This window comes from Galleria mellonella, unplaced genomic scaffold (genome assembly GCF_026898425.1).
Source record: "Galleria mellonella isolate WM207_F2 unplaced genomic scaffold, CSIRO_AGI_GalMel_v1 utg56, whole genome shotgun sequence".
Classification (NCBI taxonomy): domain Eukaryota; kingdom Metazoa; phylum Arthropoda; class Insecta; order Lepidoptera; family Pyralidae; genus Galleria; species Galleria mellonella.
This window is the reverse complement of record NW_026442117.1, coordinates 903,484-921,329: the sequence shown is the minus strand read 5'-3', so window position 1 is coordinate 921,329 and position 17,846 is coordinate 903,484. Positions and strand designations below refer to the sequence as shown.

Below are 17,846 nucleotides of genomic sequence, written 5' to 3'. Positions count from 1 at the left end.
GGTAGTTATTTAGAATTCGCATTTGTGAAATTTTCAGCTTTTTATAATATTAAAAAAATATATAATATAAAACTTGAATAAGAGGATAATTTTGCATTAATTAAGATACTATTGCCATTAGAATTTATTAAGCAGTATACATTTTTTCCTCATTCGAAAAATCTACCTTTATCTGTAGAATTACTCATACGCAGCCGACGCGCAAGTGCGCTTGCGTTGCGATGTCGTATCATCGCCTCTACTTTTCATGATCCAGCCGTACTCGATACGCGTTTCCAAACTGTGTATCGTTGCGGACTGAGTAGCAAGAAGTAATAAAGTTTGTGATTACGTGGCTGACAAAAAAATATAAAACCTCAGAGACAAACATATGTATTATGTTTAAGAGAAGATGTTGATATTTATCAGCCCCCCTAGACAAGTGGCAACCCATGAGTTGGAACAAGACATCCGACGTTGCTATCCCATTCTATCTATTTTTTTATACAACTTAGGGTGAAAAATGGTATAGTAACCCCGCCTGCGCTAACGGGATACGCTGGCGGAGCATCAGTGAAGGGTGATCGATGAGAATGAAAACAGGCCAGTTAGCCCATCATGATGAACTCATCAGAAATTAACCATGATAGTTTCCAGGGGGAACCGCGAGTAGGTCGACCTGGTTGGGTATATTGCTAGCAATGGGATTCTCAGTCTCCATTACTAACAATCCCTTTCCCCCCTAAGGGGTTTTACTAATAGTTGGTACGCTTGGCGGGCGGATTGACAATCGCAGTTAGGCTTTGGTGATGTTTAGAGGGACGCTGCTGTCCAACCCTCGATTATTAAGTTCCCTTAGTCGCCTCTTACGACTTCCACGGGAAAGGAAGGGATAACCCATTGTATGCCGGGACTACACTGCACTCTCTACTCAGAAATGGCAACGCATGGGGGGTATTATGGGCGAAACAGTATACTCTGTAATGTCCATGGTACTACCCATGTCTATAGGCGACGGTTACCACTTTCCATCAGGTGGGCCGTCAGCTTGTTTGCCATTCTAAGTCGTATAAAAAAAATACTAATTTTAAAGCCTAAATTCTAAAAATAGGCAAATATTTTAAATTTATTATCGAACCCAAACCAGTGAAGGGTGCACTACCTTAGTAAAATAAATGTCAGTCTGAGAACTACAAGTACGAAGGCAGGGCTTCGACCCGGTGCGTCACACAGGGCCTGGGGTGCCGCGGCGTCAGCGCGAGGGTGCGACGCGGCGACGTTGCGGCGACGAGCCGGCTGGCGCCGCTGCCTCGCTGCCCGGCTGCGCTGTCGCCTCACGCAGCTACGTTTGAGACACGAGACACCCCAACATTTTAAATTACACCCTTGATAGCTATCTGATATTTACGACACTGCATTGGTAATAACACACTAATTTTAAACGGAGTTTTAATTAGACTTATATTTTATATATATAAATTATATAGATAGAGCATCGAATCTCAAAAACGGTCAACTTTTTGTTAACTAATTGTCAAATTAACTGACTCGTTTTTTTGTCAGTGATCTATGTACTTACGCACACAATGTATCTTGATGTATCTATATTTAATTATTTAATAAGTAAAATTAGTTTTTACGCATTACAAAGACGTAAAAATTAAAAAACAAAATAAATATAAAAGTTATAAGGGTATTTCTCTGTAAGCTCGTACAGGTCCCATACAAATGCTGTCCTGACAATTATTTTTGCCATTTGCCAAAAAACCGTGTCGTATTTCGAAGAAAATTAACTACTATTTTAATTAGATAAGGAGGCCCACTGAATTTATACGTATTTTCCGAGTTATTAACGATTTTTCAAATCATGACAGGGGACTGTATGAGGTATCAGGGGACTGTTATAGGGCCATAGCTCACCCTCGTTCGATGCCACATGGAAGAGTATTGAAAATTGGTCGTAGATGTGTCCAAAGAGCAGCAGATGAATGGGCTATGTTCTCGGAGACTGTGCAACAAGAAAGAATGGAATTTCGTAGGTAAACCACTAAGGTATGCATCAATTGTGCTCGATATATATATCTCTTTTGCGTATTTAGTGCTATAATTCTCGCTAAAATCTACGTGGATCAGAACTTCATCATCTTGTAGATTTGACTTTAAATTATTCACTGTTTTATATTGGTGAACAATATTTCGGTGGTGATAAAAAATTTGTGTAAATCTGTCTGTAAATGTGTTATGATGGATGGATATCCAAATGTTTTTTTCAAATATTTAGTCACCAGTCGGTTCCATTTAGTCTTAAAATCTTGAATTTCAGATATCCACATTTTATATCCTTTCTGTCATCAATTTGTTTATATTTCGGGTTTTTATCAATGCGAGTATGACATGATCTCGCCAAACAATTAACATTATATCGGTCTCAACATAGATCTTTCAGCAACTTTTGGTGATTGTTGTAAGTCAATATGTTATTAGTATGAAGTGCGCTGAGCTTCATGTCTATGTTACTATGAACTATGCAAAGACATGTATCGTGGTTTTGAGCGTTTGGCTTCACAACCCAAAATGGATGGAGTCGGCAAAATTTTTGGTAGCTAATTTTTATGTGCCCAGTAATATTTTTATAAAGATTAAAAACTGTATCAAGAAGATATCTCTTCTGCTTCTTCACAGTATTTCTAGTCATAAAGTTGTAAATTGTACTTCACAAGTTTTTTTTTTTCTAAACGTGCGATTTATTTATTTATTTCTCTGTTAAACTTCTTTTGTTGTTCTAATACTTCTTTTCTTCTTTGCTGTAGACTAGTACTGGAAAGATATTTGAACTGGAACTAGAGTGGCGGGTCTTGTAGACAAAGTATCTGCTTCTGGATCTGATAACGGTGTATTTTCTCGTACAAAATTATTAGTGACGCTTTTCAGTCTTAGTTTTTTGGCTCGGTATACAGTTATTCATTCCACTTCTTTAAGGCAGCTCTGTACTCACAAGATGACCATTACTAATTTTCACAAACCTTTTTCTTTCTTCTTTTGGTACTTCAACTATTTCAGAATATTTTTTCTTCTTTTGTATCAGTTGCTCTGCTTCTCTATTTTTTATAGTAGTTCCCCTTGGGCATTTTTTTTTCTTTTTAGGAACAATATCATGTATGTTTGATCGACCTGTATAAAATAAGTTTATAAAGGAAAATAATGCAAAGCAATGATACTTAGCGGATAAATTTACACCAACAATATATAAAAACAATAACCAATATGCAAAATACACAGTCCCCTGTTGTTTAAAACAGTCCCCTGCTGCATTTTCAGGCTGGGGACTGTTGCCAGGGGACTGTGTATTTAGGTTAGATTTCACAATATTTACAAAACTGATGTAAAATAGTTTTTTAAGAACCTGCCTATCAATTTAGGCATAAATAATAAAACAATAAACTATATAAACCAGAGGACTGTGTGTGGTACCAGACCAAACGCGTATTCACCTTAAAATGAAGTTCTGACGCTAAACAAAATGGTGTCTCGTTGCCACTTTCGGCAAGGTTGCCAATTTAACAATAATTACGTAAAAAACTTTTATAAATATTACAGTTTCTTTTTAATATGGATTTAAATTTTTGGCAGGGGACTGTATGGAAATTCTAGGAACAAAGTTTACAAGTGTTTACTAATATAATAGAATTCGTAATGAGACCTTGTTTTACGAAAATAATATTAATTTTATATTTTTTCTTATTATGTTAACTGCCAAATGTATGTAGTTTCAATAACTTCTTCATAAATCTCGTTTCTAGGCGGGAATACAGTGATGGGGACAGCTAGGGGACTGTATTTTTAGAGCTTCAATCATTTCTAGAAAAAAAATTAAAATAGTTATGGTTCTAAAAACAATGGGCCCGTAAATTTTTGGGGTTAAAGTTTCATTAGAAATGATTTTTATGAAAGTAATTATACTACTTTTTGAAAAAAACAGTCGGGACAGCCGATTACGAGTTTACAGAGAATCACCCATAAAGGAATCACTCATAACTATTTATCACGCAAAATTGTATAAAAAAGTTGAGCCGTTTTTCTCGAAGCATTTCTATGGAGACACTCTGTCTATATAATCTAAGATAATATCTAAATTAGAAATCAAAAGAAACATCTAAAGTAATTGGGAATTTGATTCTGTTAATTGAAATTGATGTATAAATACAATATAAATACATATACTTCATTATGAAATTGATACAATGTGGTTTGTAGAATTGTGAAATGTACCTCAAATACTTATTCTTGCCAAATGCTCAGTTCAGATAGGTTCACAAGACTTAAAAAAATTCATTTGAAGGACTTTTTAATTAAAGTATCTAATTAAAATCTTTTTTAAGAGATTCAAAATAAATAATTCGAAATTCGAACACACGTCAACTGGACATTTCAAATCGACAGATCCGAGTTTACCATTACTTTATAATCTTAACAATACATTATTTTATTTAACAATCTATAGAGTTGCAATTTTTGAAGATTTTGTTTTAAGAAAATGCCTGATAATTCATTGAAAATACCACAAAACGAGTCCCCAATGGCCAGGGCGGGCGCTGGAGACATATCGAAGATAGAACTGAGCAGGGAACGAAATAACCTTCAGACTACACCGCCCACGTAAGTTTAAATTATTCCAGAAAATATATTACAGGGTTATGGCCCTGTCTACAAAAGCTGATAGGGTAGTATACCAGAGGGAGACTTTGTACAAAAGTCGATTGCTTGGGTACCTCTGTCCCATTCGTGTTTCAACCGTGGAGCAATTGTGTTTGCATGGCTATGTTTCGATTTGAACACATATTGTGCGGTTTCAAAGGAATTTTCTCCCGGAAATCAGGCTGTGAAATGAGCTTCCTGTCAAAGTTTTTTTTTTTATTTTAAATAGGTACACATTACAGAGAATTAACAATGTTATATTAATTATAATTTATACAATAATGGTTGGTTCAAGCTAACCCTCCATAAATATGCGTACACAGCATGATCAAATCATAAACATACAGCCAAATAAGTATGTAAACACAATATAATATTTTTCCTAAAGACTTACAGTATGTGGTTTTTTTTAATGAGTGATAATGGTATAGTAACCCCGTCTGCGCTATTGGTATACACTGGCGGGGCACCAGTGATAGATGACTGATTAAGATGAAAGTAGGTCAGTTAGCCTATCCTGACGAATTAAACTAGAATTAGTCACGATGGTTTTCAGGGGGAACCACGTGGAGGTCGACCTGACAGAGTACATTGCTAGTAATAGGGCTATTTGACCCCATTACTAGCAATCCCTTTTCCCCCTACAGTATGGGGTTCTATAAAAAGGTTGTATTAAGGTTTCATCAGAGTCGGTTATCCCCAAGTCGTGTTATCCTTAATGCTGCAGACGTTTGTAGGCTACAATGACCGTTTACAATCAGACGGGCTGTATGCTTGTTTGCTACCTTCGTGCTAGTTTTTTTTTATACAATTTAGAATGGCAAACAAGCTGACGGCCCACCTGATGGAAAGTGGTAACCGTCGCCAATAGACATGAGCAGTACCATGGACATAACAGAGTATACTGTTTCGCCCGTGATAACCCCTATGCGTTGCCATTCCTGAGGACTCAGGTCTTATTCCTGAATTTACAGGGTACAGACCCTGTAAATTCACGGCATATTCCACTCTTCAAGCCGAAATATAGCTCTGCAAACACAACTGCTTTTCGGTTGAAACACGAATGAGACAGAGGTACCCAAGCAAACGACTTTTGTACAAAGTCTCCCATCAAAGCTAGAAACATTTTAATAATAAGTATATAAAAAAGAAAATAGTTTGAATAGTTACAGCAGTATAATACTGTAATAGTGCAACCATCACAGACATGACCCATGGTGAGGTCATATTACATTACGAACTTTCATTTCCCTGTCCACGTGTTAAGCCGATATGTGGCGAGGCACCAGTGAGAGATGATAAGTCAAGTTGAAAGCAAGTCAGTTAGCCCATAGTGATGAATTCAACAAGAGATATTTACAATGGTTTCTAAGGGAAACCGCGTGGAAGTCGACCTGATAGGATATATTGCTAACAATGGAACTGTTAGACCCCATTGCTAGCAATCATTTTCCCTCCTTGTTTGTTAATTTGACAGCTTAATCAATCATATTTATGACTAACAATATATTCCCCTCACGACAATATGTTTATTACATTGCCACCTTAGACATATATATGCTGTAGTACATTCACTTATAGTATATATATTAGGTTATAATAAAAATGTACACAAGCAGACTTATCCCTTAAAGGGATTTCTTCCAGTCGATCTCGAGAACCAGAGAGGAGAAAGTGTCTAAAGTTTTGTATATATGGTAAAGCGTAACATATATGGTGGAAAAATAATACGATAAGTAATAAATTATTAGTAGCTATATAATTAATTATATATGTACACTAGCTGACCCCGTAAACGTTGTTTTACCACTTATTGCGAAATATAAAAATCGCGATTAAAATACACGGGTTGATCGTAAAACGATGAAAATTTAAAGTTGTGTGTATTTTTTTAAAGCTAAATCATAATAAAATAAAAATGAAAAAATTTGTCAAAAAAATAAAAAAAAATTTTGGGGAGGGTCACCTTTATCATTGAGGGGTATGAAAAATAGATGTTGGCCGATTCTCAGACCTACCCAATATGCACACAAAATTTCATAAAAATCGGTAAAGCCGTTTCGGAGGAGTTTGCTAACAAACACCGCGACACGAGAATTTTATATATAAGATATAACTATATGTATATATTTGCATATACATAAACATATATAAATATACGAATATATCTATAACCTTCCACATATATTATTACCATACAGGAGAGTCCAACCAGCTCATCCAAAGAAGCAAGTGTTCTCTACTCCAGTCAGCAAATTCACAGCCAAGTCGCACCTGCCCAGCCCTAATCTGGAGAGAATCAGGAGCTGTCTGGACGAATACAAAAGTCGGACGCCAGCGAGAGCTGTTAAAATCGGTCCCAAAGCAATTTCAATGGAGGATCTGACTCCTACTAAGAGAATAAAGACAGAAAGGTGATAAATATTTTTAAATTCCATCTATATACATTTCACATATAAATAATGAAAACGTAATGGACTCCATCAATCACACCGTGCCGAGTACAGTCATGAGGTTTTGTTGTGGTATAGTACATTACTGCAGCGGCCAGCGACTGACTCACGTATGTGTGCCTCGACTACGCCTCGGCCCACATTTGCACGTTCGTCCATCAATGCCTAGTTGTGGCCAAGGCTTATATAGTACTTTTCTCAAACAATGCGTGGAAATCAAAAACACAATTTTACTTTTTAAGTTCAATGACGAATAACGAACAATAATAATTTTTCACGCGCCATAATGTGCCTTTGTTTTTTTTTTTTCAATAAACAGCTTTCTATTTGCAAGCCAGTTCGAAATTTAAATAAAACCTTTTATTAGTTACCTCCTTGGTAGCCATGTTTCGAAGTAAAAGGTCATTCCATTTTTAAATTACAAGACAGATATGTTTACATAGTAATTTATCTGGCCGCAAAACACGACAGATATGGATTTTCATACAACTTTTGCCGATTGGATTTATCTCGAAGAAGATTGTCAATATAATGCTCACATTTCCAAGCATGTTTGAGAAATAATAAATTAATATGAACTTTTTTTATGCAATTTAAAATGTCAAACAAGCTAATAGCCCACCTGTTAGACTAAATTTTGGATTGGCTATTATTATATTATATTATTATAGTATAATCCATACTAAGAGAGTTTTCATTTTGAATCATCAGAAATCATTAAAATTGCACCAGTGGATATTACTTATTTTACAACAGCAACTAGTTTTCGTGCTTTAACGTAATTTAGTTACTTACATGAAACAAGGAAATTGATAACCCAAATTCAAAATTTCTTTATTTATTTAGATTTATTTTTATATATATATTCTTTATTGCACTTGTTAAGTTACATATAAAATAATCTATTTATAAATGTTGTGAGCAAGGGTGGACTTATCTCTGACAGAGATCTCTTCCAGTCAACCCAGTACAGTGAGAAAGCATGTTGTTAGCGGGCAGCTGAAGTGCTACACCTACTAATACATAAACAAATATACAGTTAAATAAAATATTAAAATATATAATAAAATATTATATAAATACATATAATACCTACCTACTTATATAATAAATGTTAAAATAAATGAATATACTACTTACATTAGAAATTTAATGATTTTAAGACATTATTTATTTATTAAACACAAAAAATGTACAAGATGGGTAGGTACATTGGCACTAAGCGAACCTGTAGCGCGTGAGTCCATGAGGGACCAAGACACGGTATTTCACATATATAGATTAGTGAGCCATTTTTACAGAAACAAACATGATAGATGGACATCTTGAATAATATAAAAGTGCTTCGTAATATAAAATAGGTACCATTTCAATCTAAGAATGGTTACCGTTTCTTCTTTCCTTGATCAAACTATGGATACAAATCTTTTGTTGACAGAATCGATAAACACTTGCCAGCCCTGATGTCACCGGGTTTACATACCATGACGGAGGTCCGTGCTGCAGGCAAAATTGGAAAATTCCTAATGCTTAGCGCATGGAGGCGCAGACGGGAAGAGGTGCGATGTCTCCGGAAGACACTAGAGTTCCAGGTATGATTATGAGAGACAAGGTATATTCACGATATAGAATCTGTATACAACTACTTGGTTTTAATCTCGGTCTAGTAATTAGATGTTAATTATACCCATGAATGTGAATGTGAAAAAGACTCTATTTTCTGCGCTTAGCCTCTCATTTGGGCCGTTGTGCGTATGAGTCGTGGCTAGTACAGCCAACCTAGCAGAACCCAGGAATCTTCTGCCCAGAAGCGCAGAAGCTTCCTGGGTTCTTCACAGGCCTCACGGGGCGACCTCACCGTGTCGAGGATTTGTAAACGTTGATGGGTCACAGCCTCACATTTCAGGATTACGTGAGCAGCCGTTTCTTCGGCGTCGAAACAGCCTCGACATAGAGGGCTGTCTGTGGCTCCTATTGTATATAAATGTTTGTTTAATGGACAATGACCCGTTATTGTCCCTATCATTATTTTGAGGTTTTTTCTATCTAGATGTAATAAACGTTTTGATAGTCGTTGATTCAACGTAGGTACGGCCAATTTTGATTGTCTGCAATCAGTAGCCTGTATCCATCTTTGGTTTTGTATGTCAGCGGATCTTTGACGAATGTATATTCGAAATTGCGAGAACAGAAGAGGAAGAAGTGGATACGGGCCACTCTCGTTCCTGAGCCTCTTCTAGCTAGTTCGTCTGCGGCATCGTTATATTATATCCATAATTACTAGGAACTACTAGCTGGCCCGACAGATGTTGTCCTGTCTACTAGGAACTACTAGCTGGCCCGACAGATGTTGTCCTGTCAAAATGCGCTAAGTTAAAATAGTCATTGCTTTCTGTAATTTTCTAAATTATCTACACAAGTTTTTTTAATTTTTCTCTCCGTCAGAATCTTCTACGAAGTATTAAAAAAATATAAAAGATGAATGAAATCGGGTTAAGTCGTTCTCAAGACGTGACCAAGGGAAATTACCAGAGAAGAAATTACAGAGACTTTGTACAAAAGTCGATTGCTTGGGTACCTCTGTCACATTCATGTTTCTACCGTGAAGCAGCTGTGTTTGCATGGCTGTGTTTCGATTTGAAGGGTGGGATATGGCGTGAATTTACCGGGTACAGAGGAATAACACGAGTCCTCAGGAATGGCAACACATGGGGGGTATCATGGGCGAAACAGTACACTCTGTTATGTCCATGGTACTGCTCATGTCTATAGGCGAGGGTTTTCACTTTCCATCAGGTGGGCCGTCAGCTTGTTTGCCATTCTAAGTTGTATAAAAAAATAAATAAAAAAAAAATTATGTTATTTATTAATTTGAAAGATTTTTTTGAACAAGGCAACTATAGTCCATGAATGTGATTAATCGATATAGCTTATGTTTTGCGAGTTTGCAGAATGAAAGAACATATCACGTCACAGGAAATACCGCTATGTTACAATACTTTCAATAGTTTCGAATATATAAAATCTTTATCCAACAGAAGTGTCACTAAAACTAGCTCTCTACTAGGTGTCATGCTCGGAACGTCTTCGCATACAAGTGTCTACTCTCAAGTCCTTACTTGATTCGGACAATGCGAAGGTTCGACTAGCTATGAAAGAGCTTGAGCGGTTGAAGCAACGGATCAGGGAGAAAGATTTGGAAAAGGCGGTCTTAGAAAGGGTAAATCTTATTACTTATGGACTTTTTTTTATTGGATGATAATGGAATGGCAACCCCGCCTGTGCTAATGGTATACGCTGGCGGAGCACCAGTGAGGGATGATAGGTGAGAATGAAAAGACAGGTCAGTTAGCCCATCGTGATGAATACACTTGGAATTCAACACGATGATTTCCAGGGGCAACCACGTGGATGTCGACGTGTTAGAGTATATTGTTAACAATGGGATCGGTAATTCGCATTACTAACAATCCTTCCCCCCCCCCCTTATTTAGATTATTAAGTACACAATACTGGTTCGCACTATATGTTTTCCTAGATTGACAAGTATAATGGTAAATGATTTTGACGCAATTTGGAAGTATTTATAATGATTTTGTTACACCTTATCTTCTCCGCTCTACATTTATTTTATTCCCTTTTTTGATTAATCTAGTCACTGCCAATAATTTGCATTAAATTCTATCAATAATGTTTTTGTTTCAACAGGAGAAAACCGCATTAGAAAATGATGTGTGCGTCGCACAGGACCAAGCATCGGAGATGAGCATCGGTAAGTTAGATGTAAATGTCGTGTAGATGGTGGTGACAATTGACTGATATATTATTATTTTATTATTCCAGCCGTTAACTGTCCACTACTGGACAAGCCTTCCCCATAAGTAGAGTTTTGCTAGTAATTGCCACGCTTGGCAAGCGGGATGAAAGGACGAGAGTCGAACAGCAGCGTCCCTCTTAAAACATCTCTAAAGCCTAACTGCGGTTGCTAACCTGCCTGCCAATCCTGGCAACTATTGGCCAACCCTCCCTTATGGGGGAGACCTATGTTCAGTAGTGGACAGTTAACGGCTGATATGACAATAATGCTACTTGATTTTCCTTTTATTTGTCCCAATTACTAGTTCTTTCCTGAATTTAACTTGAAGAAAAAAAAGTTACCTTAAGTGCCGCTATTACTTGCTATGTACTAGGTTGGCGAAACTGCCGCAACGAGCTAGAGGGGGCGCTGGCGGCGGCGGCGGCGGCTGAGCACGCGCTAGTCCTCGAGCGGGCCGCCGCCGCCTCCGCGCGCGCGCAGCGGGATCACGCGTACAACAGGGTACCCACTCCACTACTATACTACACTACGCATACTCCAGGCTTCAGGGGAGAGGGAATTGCTAGTAATTAGATCTAGCAGACCCTATTGCTAGCAATATACTCTCTTAGATCAAACTCCATGGGAGCCCATGGAAACTATCATGTTTATTTCACCACAATGGCCAATTGACCTAACCTCGTTTTCACCTATCATTAATTATTGGGTCACGCTAGCTAGCGTATACCGACAGTCCAAGTGGGATTACCATTCATTTCCCATCCCATTAAAAAAGGCCTGACTTTATTATTACGCGGCCGCCGCAAAATGGCAAGCATATAATGATAAAAGTAATAACCGTCACCTATAGATATGAACAGCAGTGTGATGCCCACAGAAACCAACGCCGGGGCGAATTCTTGTCCACAGCGTTACCATTCTTCATACGTTACGATTTCTGGGGGCTAAATTGATATGCCTTCGTTCACTGCAGTTTTATTGCTTTACTCCACTTTTCGTCAATTTGTCATTTGACAACAGAAACAAAATTGAGGGTGACAGAAATACCTATACTTATAAATGACTTATCACAGAGAATCTACCTCGTACCTTCAACTTCCTAATCCTGTAAACTATACAGGTTACTTTAGTTCGAAGGATCATTTGGGTACCTCTGTCCTATTCGTGTTTCAACCGTAAAGCAGTTGTGTTTACATGGCTATGTTTCAGTTTGAAGGGTTGGATATGGCGTGAATTTACTGGGTACAGAGAAATAACACCTGAGTCCTCAGGAATGGCAACGCATGGAGGGTATCATGGGCGAAACAGTATACTCTGTTATGTTCATGGTACTGCTCATGTCTATAGGCGACGGTTACCACTTTCCATCAGGTGGGCCGTCAGCTTGTTTGCCATTCTAAGTTGTATTAAAAAATAAAAAAAAATTACATCATTTCCAATGAATTACAAAACCTGATATATGTTATATGTTTACCTGACTTCTTGTTTTGAAATCTGTTGGTTCCCTAACTAGCAATATACACTCTGTCAAGATAACGTCCACGCTGTCCTGCCTGGAAACCACCGTGGTTAATTCTAGGAGAATTCTTCACGACGGCTAACTGATCTGTCTTTATTCATACTTATCAATCTTCTCGCACGGATAACCTGACAGCGTATACAATATATCATAGACGACATCCTAACCTTCAACAAAAGAGCATATTCCTTTTTACAAGGCCGGCAGCACACTTGCAATGCCGTTGGTGTTACGGGTGATCACGGGCGGCGGTTGCGGCTTACCTGATGGCACTTACTATTAGGTAAGTCGCAAGATCATTTGCCCCTTGTGTTTAAAAAAAAATACAGTAAAACCTTGATTTACGCGAACCCGGAGATAGTCATTTTGATTCTTTGAACGCCAGACAACTCTAGACTCCTCCCATACTATTGCCAAGTTAATGCGCATATTTGAACGTGTCTTACGAAGTAAATCCATAGCAAGCAATTCGCCCCAATACGAGGTAATGTATTACTGTAGAAATAGCATTTTCATTCTATTAAAATACCTATTCTGTTTTTACAAAGCAGTACTTAAAGCCAGTTATATGGTATGTACAGTTATCGACGCTAGAAGACGAGGTGATGCAATACGAAGCGCTGCTGTCGTCCGCCGAACAAGAGGCGGCTGCGCTGAGACGCGACGTGGACGAGAAGCAGCGCGCCCTGCAACACACCAACGAGCAGCTGCGGCTGGAGCAACAGTAAGTACGACCATCTTATAGTAAATTTAGCAATGTGACAGTGAGTTTGTTTTTTATCTCTTGGGGTCCTAACGGCTTGAGGAATCGCCATGAAATTTGGTACATGGATAATTTTTTTCCCCGGTCAGAGAACATATTCCGGTCACGAGTATAAAGTCGCAGGTTTTTATAAAACGCAAATTCACAACTTTTATCCGCCTCATTTGTGATTGACTACAAGCAGATTGCTCGACTTCCAATCCAAATGAAGAATGCAAGCGCAACCAGCTTAATATAGGGCGAAAGGGATTGTTAGCAATGGAGGTAGACAGCCCCATTGCTAGCAATATGCCTTATTAGATCTCGCGGGCACATACCGATGAGTGCCGGAATAGACTTGTGTCTGAAATCGAAACTTCACTCCATCAAGTTTCGATCTGGGGTGAACAAAATCTTGTCCAATTTAACCCCAAAAAGACACAAGTCTGCGCGTTTACCGCAAAAAAGACGCCGTTTGTCGTATCTCCTCAATTTCAGGGCACTTTCCTTGATAAAAAGTCGAGTCTAGGAATTCTGGGCGTTGATATATCTTGCGACGTCCAGTTTTGCGGTCATCTGGAAGGAGAAGGCTAAGATAGCTTCCAAAAAGTTAGGAGTGCTCAATAGGATGAGACGATATTTCATGCCAGAACACCGCCTGAAATTATATAAAGCCCAAGTCAGGCCGCATATGGAATCCTGTTCTCACCTGTGGGCAGGAGCGCCACAGTACCAACTCCTTCCGTTAGACCGCATTCAAAGTCGGGCGGCTCGAATTATCGATAGTCAACGCCTTACTGTCCGACTTGACCCACTGAAACTGCACAGAGATGTTGCATCTCTGTGCATCTTCTACCGAATTTATCATGGGGCGTGTTCTGAGGAATTGTTCGGATTGATACCTGCTGCTGATTTTCACCACCGTACAACCCGCCACAAACTAAAGTTTCATCCCCATCATCTGGACGAGTGGCGGTCTTCCACCGTGCGTTTTTCAAGGCACTTTCTTCCACGCACAACCATTCTTTGGAATCAACTTCCAGCAGCAGTATTTCCGAACCGATACGACAACATAACCTTTAAGAAAAGAGTATATTCCTTTTTAAAAGGCCGGCAGCACACCTGCAATGCCGTTGGTGTTGTGGGTGATCATGGGCGGCGGTAGTCACTTACCATCAGGTGAGCCGCATGCTCGTTTGCCCCCTGTGTTGTAAAAAAAAAAAAATAGATCGACTTCCACGTGGTTCCCCCTGGAAACCATCGTGAACAATTCTTGTTGAATTCGTCACGATGGGTCAACTGACCTGCTTCATCCTCACCTATCATCCTTCACTGGTGCCCCGCCAGCGTATCCCGATAGCGCAGGCGGGGTTGCCATTCCATTATCATCCATTAAAAAAAACCAGCTTAATAGTAATTTTAGATCAGGCAAAGTAGATTTAATAAATAGAATGATAAGATTGAGTAACAATTAAATAGGTGTTCATTTTTCATTTTCATTTAAGAGTTTCCTCTTGTCGGTGCAACTAATTCATGCATCTTCCTCCAGCCAGCTCTATCCCAGGCCATATCCTTTATCTCCCTATACGACATGACGCCTAGTGTTTCCTTTATCTCTCCCATGTAGTTAATCCTCGGTCTCCCTCTTCCTCTTTTGCCCTCTATCTTTCCTTCTATTATGCTCTTAAAAAAATCGTCATATCGTATAAGGTGGCCCAGCGTTTTGCCACTTCTATTCTTTATTATTTTAATCAATGTTCTCTTCTCGTGTACTTTTTTTAGGACTTCCTCGTTCGTTAGTTTTTTCTGTCCAGCTTATCTAGATATCTAAATAGGTGTAAGTAAAGCTAATTTGAAAGTTTGTTGGTTTAATTCAATTCGTGTTTTATTAAATAGTAATGCACTCGTATGCAGGGCGCTGGAGCGCAGTTGTGCCGAGTGCGCGGCGCTGGGCGAGGTGGCGTGCGGCGCGGCGCGGCACACGGCGGCGCTGCGCCGCGAGCTGGCGCGCCGCGCCGCCGACCTCGCCGCCGCCAGGGAACAGCTCGACTGCTGGCCGCGCCCGCTCACCAGGTACCAGCCTTCACTTTTATTAGCTCTCCACGTGCGCTGGCCAAATACCAGGGAGTGATGACAGGTGAGGATGAAACCGGCTCAGTTGTCTCATCGTCATCATCATCTCAGCCTATACACTGTTGAACTCAGGACCTCCATGGATTGACATAAGGATCGGTTCGGAGCCATCTGCATCCACTGCCTCCCTGCAATGCATTTGAGGTCATCACCTCATCTTGTGAAGAGTCGGCCTATACTGTGTTTGCCCGTACAAGGTAGCCACTCAAGAATCTTTCTTCCCCATCGATTGTCAGTTCCTCGAACTTAGGGGGAAAAGGTATTGTTAGTAATTAGGTTAAATAGCCCCATTACTAGCAATATACCCTGTCAGATCGACCTCCACGTAGTTCTCCCTGAAAACCATCGTGATTTATTCTAGTTGAATTCATCAGGATGGGCTAACTGGTCTGCTTTCAAACTCATCTGTCATCCCTCACTGTTGCCCCGCCAGTGTATCCCGAAGGCGCAGACGGGGTTACCATTCCATTATCACCCATTAAAAAAAATGTAAAGTGCCAGTAGCAGCTAGGGTAAGGGTTTGATTGCACTTTTTGATGTTGTGTGCGCAGATTGATGGGCGCAGCGCGGCGCTGGTGGCGACAGCCGCTTTCGCTGTACGAGGCCGTGCTGTGGTCGCTGGTGCCGGCCAGGCACGGCTGTTGAAAGCCTAACCTCTCATACACTGACCAGCATATACCTACTATTTAGTCATTTAAACACAACCCGTCATCGAGGACTTCATAGAAGGACTTACGTTTTGTTTTTGATTAATCTTTTTTTTTTAATTCTATTCACAAAAACTAAATGCTCTTTTGTATATGATTATATTGAGATATTTTCTGCAACATATTATATACATGGCAGTGAATTTACAGGGTACAGAGGAATAACACCCGAGTCCTCAGCAATGTCAACGCATGGGGGGTATCATGGGCGAAACAGTATACTCTGTTATGTCCATGGTGCTGCTCATGTCTATAGGCGACGGTTACCACTTTCCATCAGGTGGACCGTCAGCTTGTTTGCCGTTCTAATTTGCAATAAAAAAAACAATTCCTCGTGTTCGTACATACTTGGTTATGAACTAAAATATTTTGAATTTTTTTAAAATTTGAATTATACTACCATGAACAATCAAATCTACTATATCTTGACGACCTGTAAACTGATAATATCGATAAATAGTTTTAAAGTTACAGATACTTCCAAATTGATCCCTTATTTTATTGTGAAGAGACATTAAGTCCCCGATCTTGACGGCACGCATAACTGTACCTACCTATACGTACACATTTGTCTATGGTCCTTTATTCGTATAATATCATAGACAAATACGTATGTCTATGATTCACTTGTTAATTGGTGAGTATTTTATAATTATCATGTCTAATATTTAGAATAATTGTATTTAATAGGTATTTTTTTGCGGAATTTATATAGGTGTATTGGATCGTTTAAGCTGTCTTTGTTCGTTAGGTGCTTTACTTAAATACAGATAATTTTAAACATTGTAGTGAGTTTTATTTTTTTAAACTATTTTTTTTATTAGTTTGCAGGGAAGGGATTAATAATGTGGACTATTTGTGCCATTCAGGTTGACCTCCACGTGGTTCCCCCTGGAAACCATCGTGCTGAATTCTAGGTGTATTCATCACGACGAACCAACTGACCTCTTCATTCTCAACTGTCATCCTTCACTGGAGCCCCGCTATTGGGGTTACCATAATATTTTTACCAATTAAAAAAACATTAGTAAGGATTACATAGAAAGAAGCATTGCTTTTAAGAGACAAGGGTTGCAGTGCAAACTGGCATTTGCTCTACCCAGCATTCTGGAATACAAAGCAAACCATACCCTGATAGGTACGGTATAAATATGTGAAGGGGCATAGTCGTAGCCAGTTCGAAACAAGACGAGATAAAAAAACTTTGTTTTACAAAAATCCTGTCATATAAACAAGCGGCGTTAACTGTCCGACAGTACTCGACTGCGGTCCACAGATCCCAAGATCGATTTCTAGCTTAAACTACAAAATTTCAGCTCCGTCGTTATTCATGTTTAGATTATACCAAATTTTCACTTACTTTGTAATTCGGAGGACACGTAACGATAACATCCGGTATGATTCCTCGCCGCCGCCTTTTCAATACACCAGAGGCATAGACTTAGTATAATGTACTTAATACTTCATGATCTAAGGCCAAAGGCCTTTGTATATAACAAAGGCGGTTTGGAAACTCGATGACACTAGAGGGCGACACCTTAACATAGCTGTAGTAATTTTAACTACAGGGTACAGAGGCATAACACCTTAGCTCGGGGGGAAAGGGATTGTTAGTAATGGAGTTTGACAGCCCCATTGCTAGCAATATGCCTTATTAGGTCGACCTCCACGTGGTTCCCCCTGGAAACCATCGTAAACAATTCTTATGGAATTCGTCACGATGGGCTAACTGACCTGCTTCATCCTCACCTATCATCCTTCACTGGTGTCCCGCCGGTGTATACCGATAGCGCGGGTGGGG

General features: G+C 39.2%; 1 protein-coding gene across 1 annotated transcript; it reads left to right on the top strand.

Moving 5' to 3' along the window:
* The first annotated feature begins 4,420 nt into the window (after window positions 1-4,420).
* LOC116412703 (uncharacterized) lies at window positions 4,421-16,649 on the top strand. Its single transcript, XM_052899210.1, has 9 exons — window positions 4,421-4,635; window positions 6,876-7,088; window positions 8,566-8,719; window positions 10,195-10,347; window positions 10,836-10,899; window positions 11,318-11,445; window positions 13,045-13,187; window positions 15,048-15,278; window positions 15,890-16,649. The coding sequence occupies exons 1-9, from the start codon at window positions 4,514-4,516 to the stop codon at window positions 15,981-15,983; spliced, it is 1,302 nt and encodes a 433-aa protein (XP_052755170.1). The 5' UTR covers window positions 4,421-4,513; the 3' UTR covers window positions 15,984-16,649.
* The last annotated feature ends 1,197 nt before the right edge of the window (window positions 16,650-17,846 follow it).

Excerpts from the sequence above, each read along its gene's own strand:
- LOC116412703 (XM_052899210.1), top strand. The coding sequence starts at position 4,514 with ATGCCTGATAATTCATTGAAAATACCACAAAACGAGTCCCCAATGGCC. Across the intron at positions 11,446-13,044 it reads GGGATCACGCGTACAACAGG|TTATCGACGCTAGAAGACGA; the intron begins GTACCCACTCCA and ends TGGTATGTACAG. Across the intron at positions 13,188-15,047 it reads CAGCTGCGGCTGGAGCAACA|TAAAGCTAATTTGAAAGTTT; the intron begins GTAAGTACGACC and ends AATAGGTGTAAG.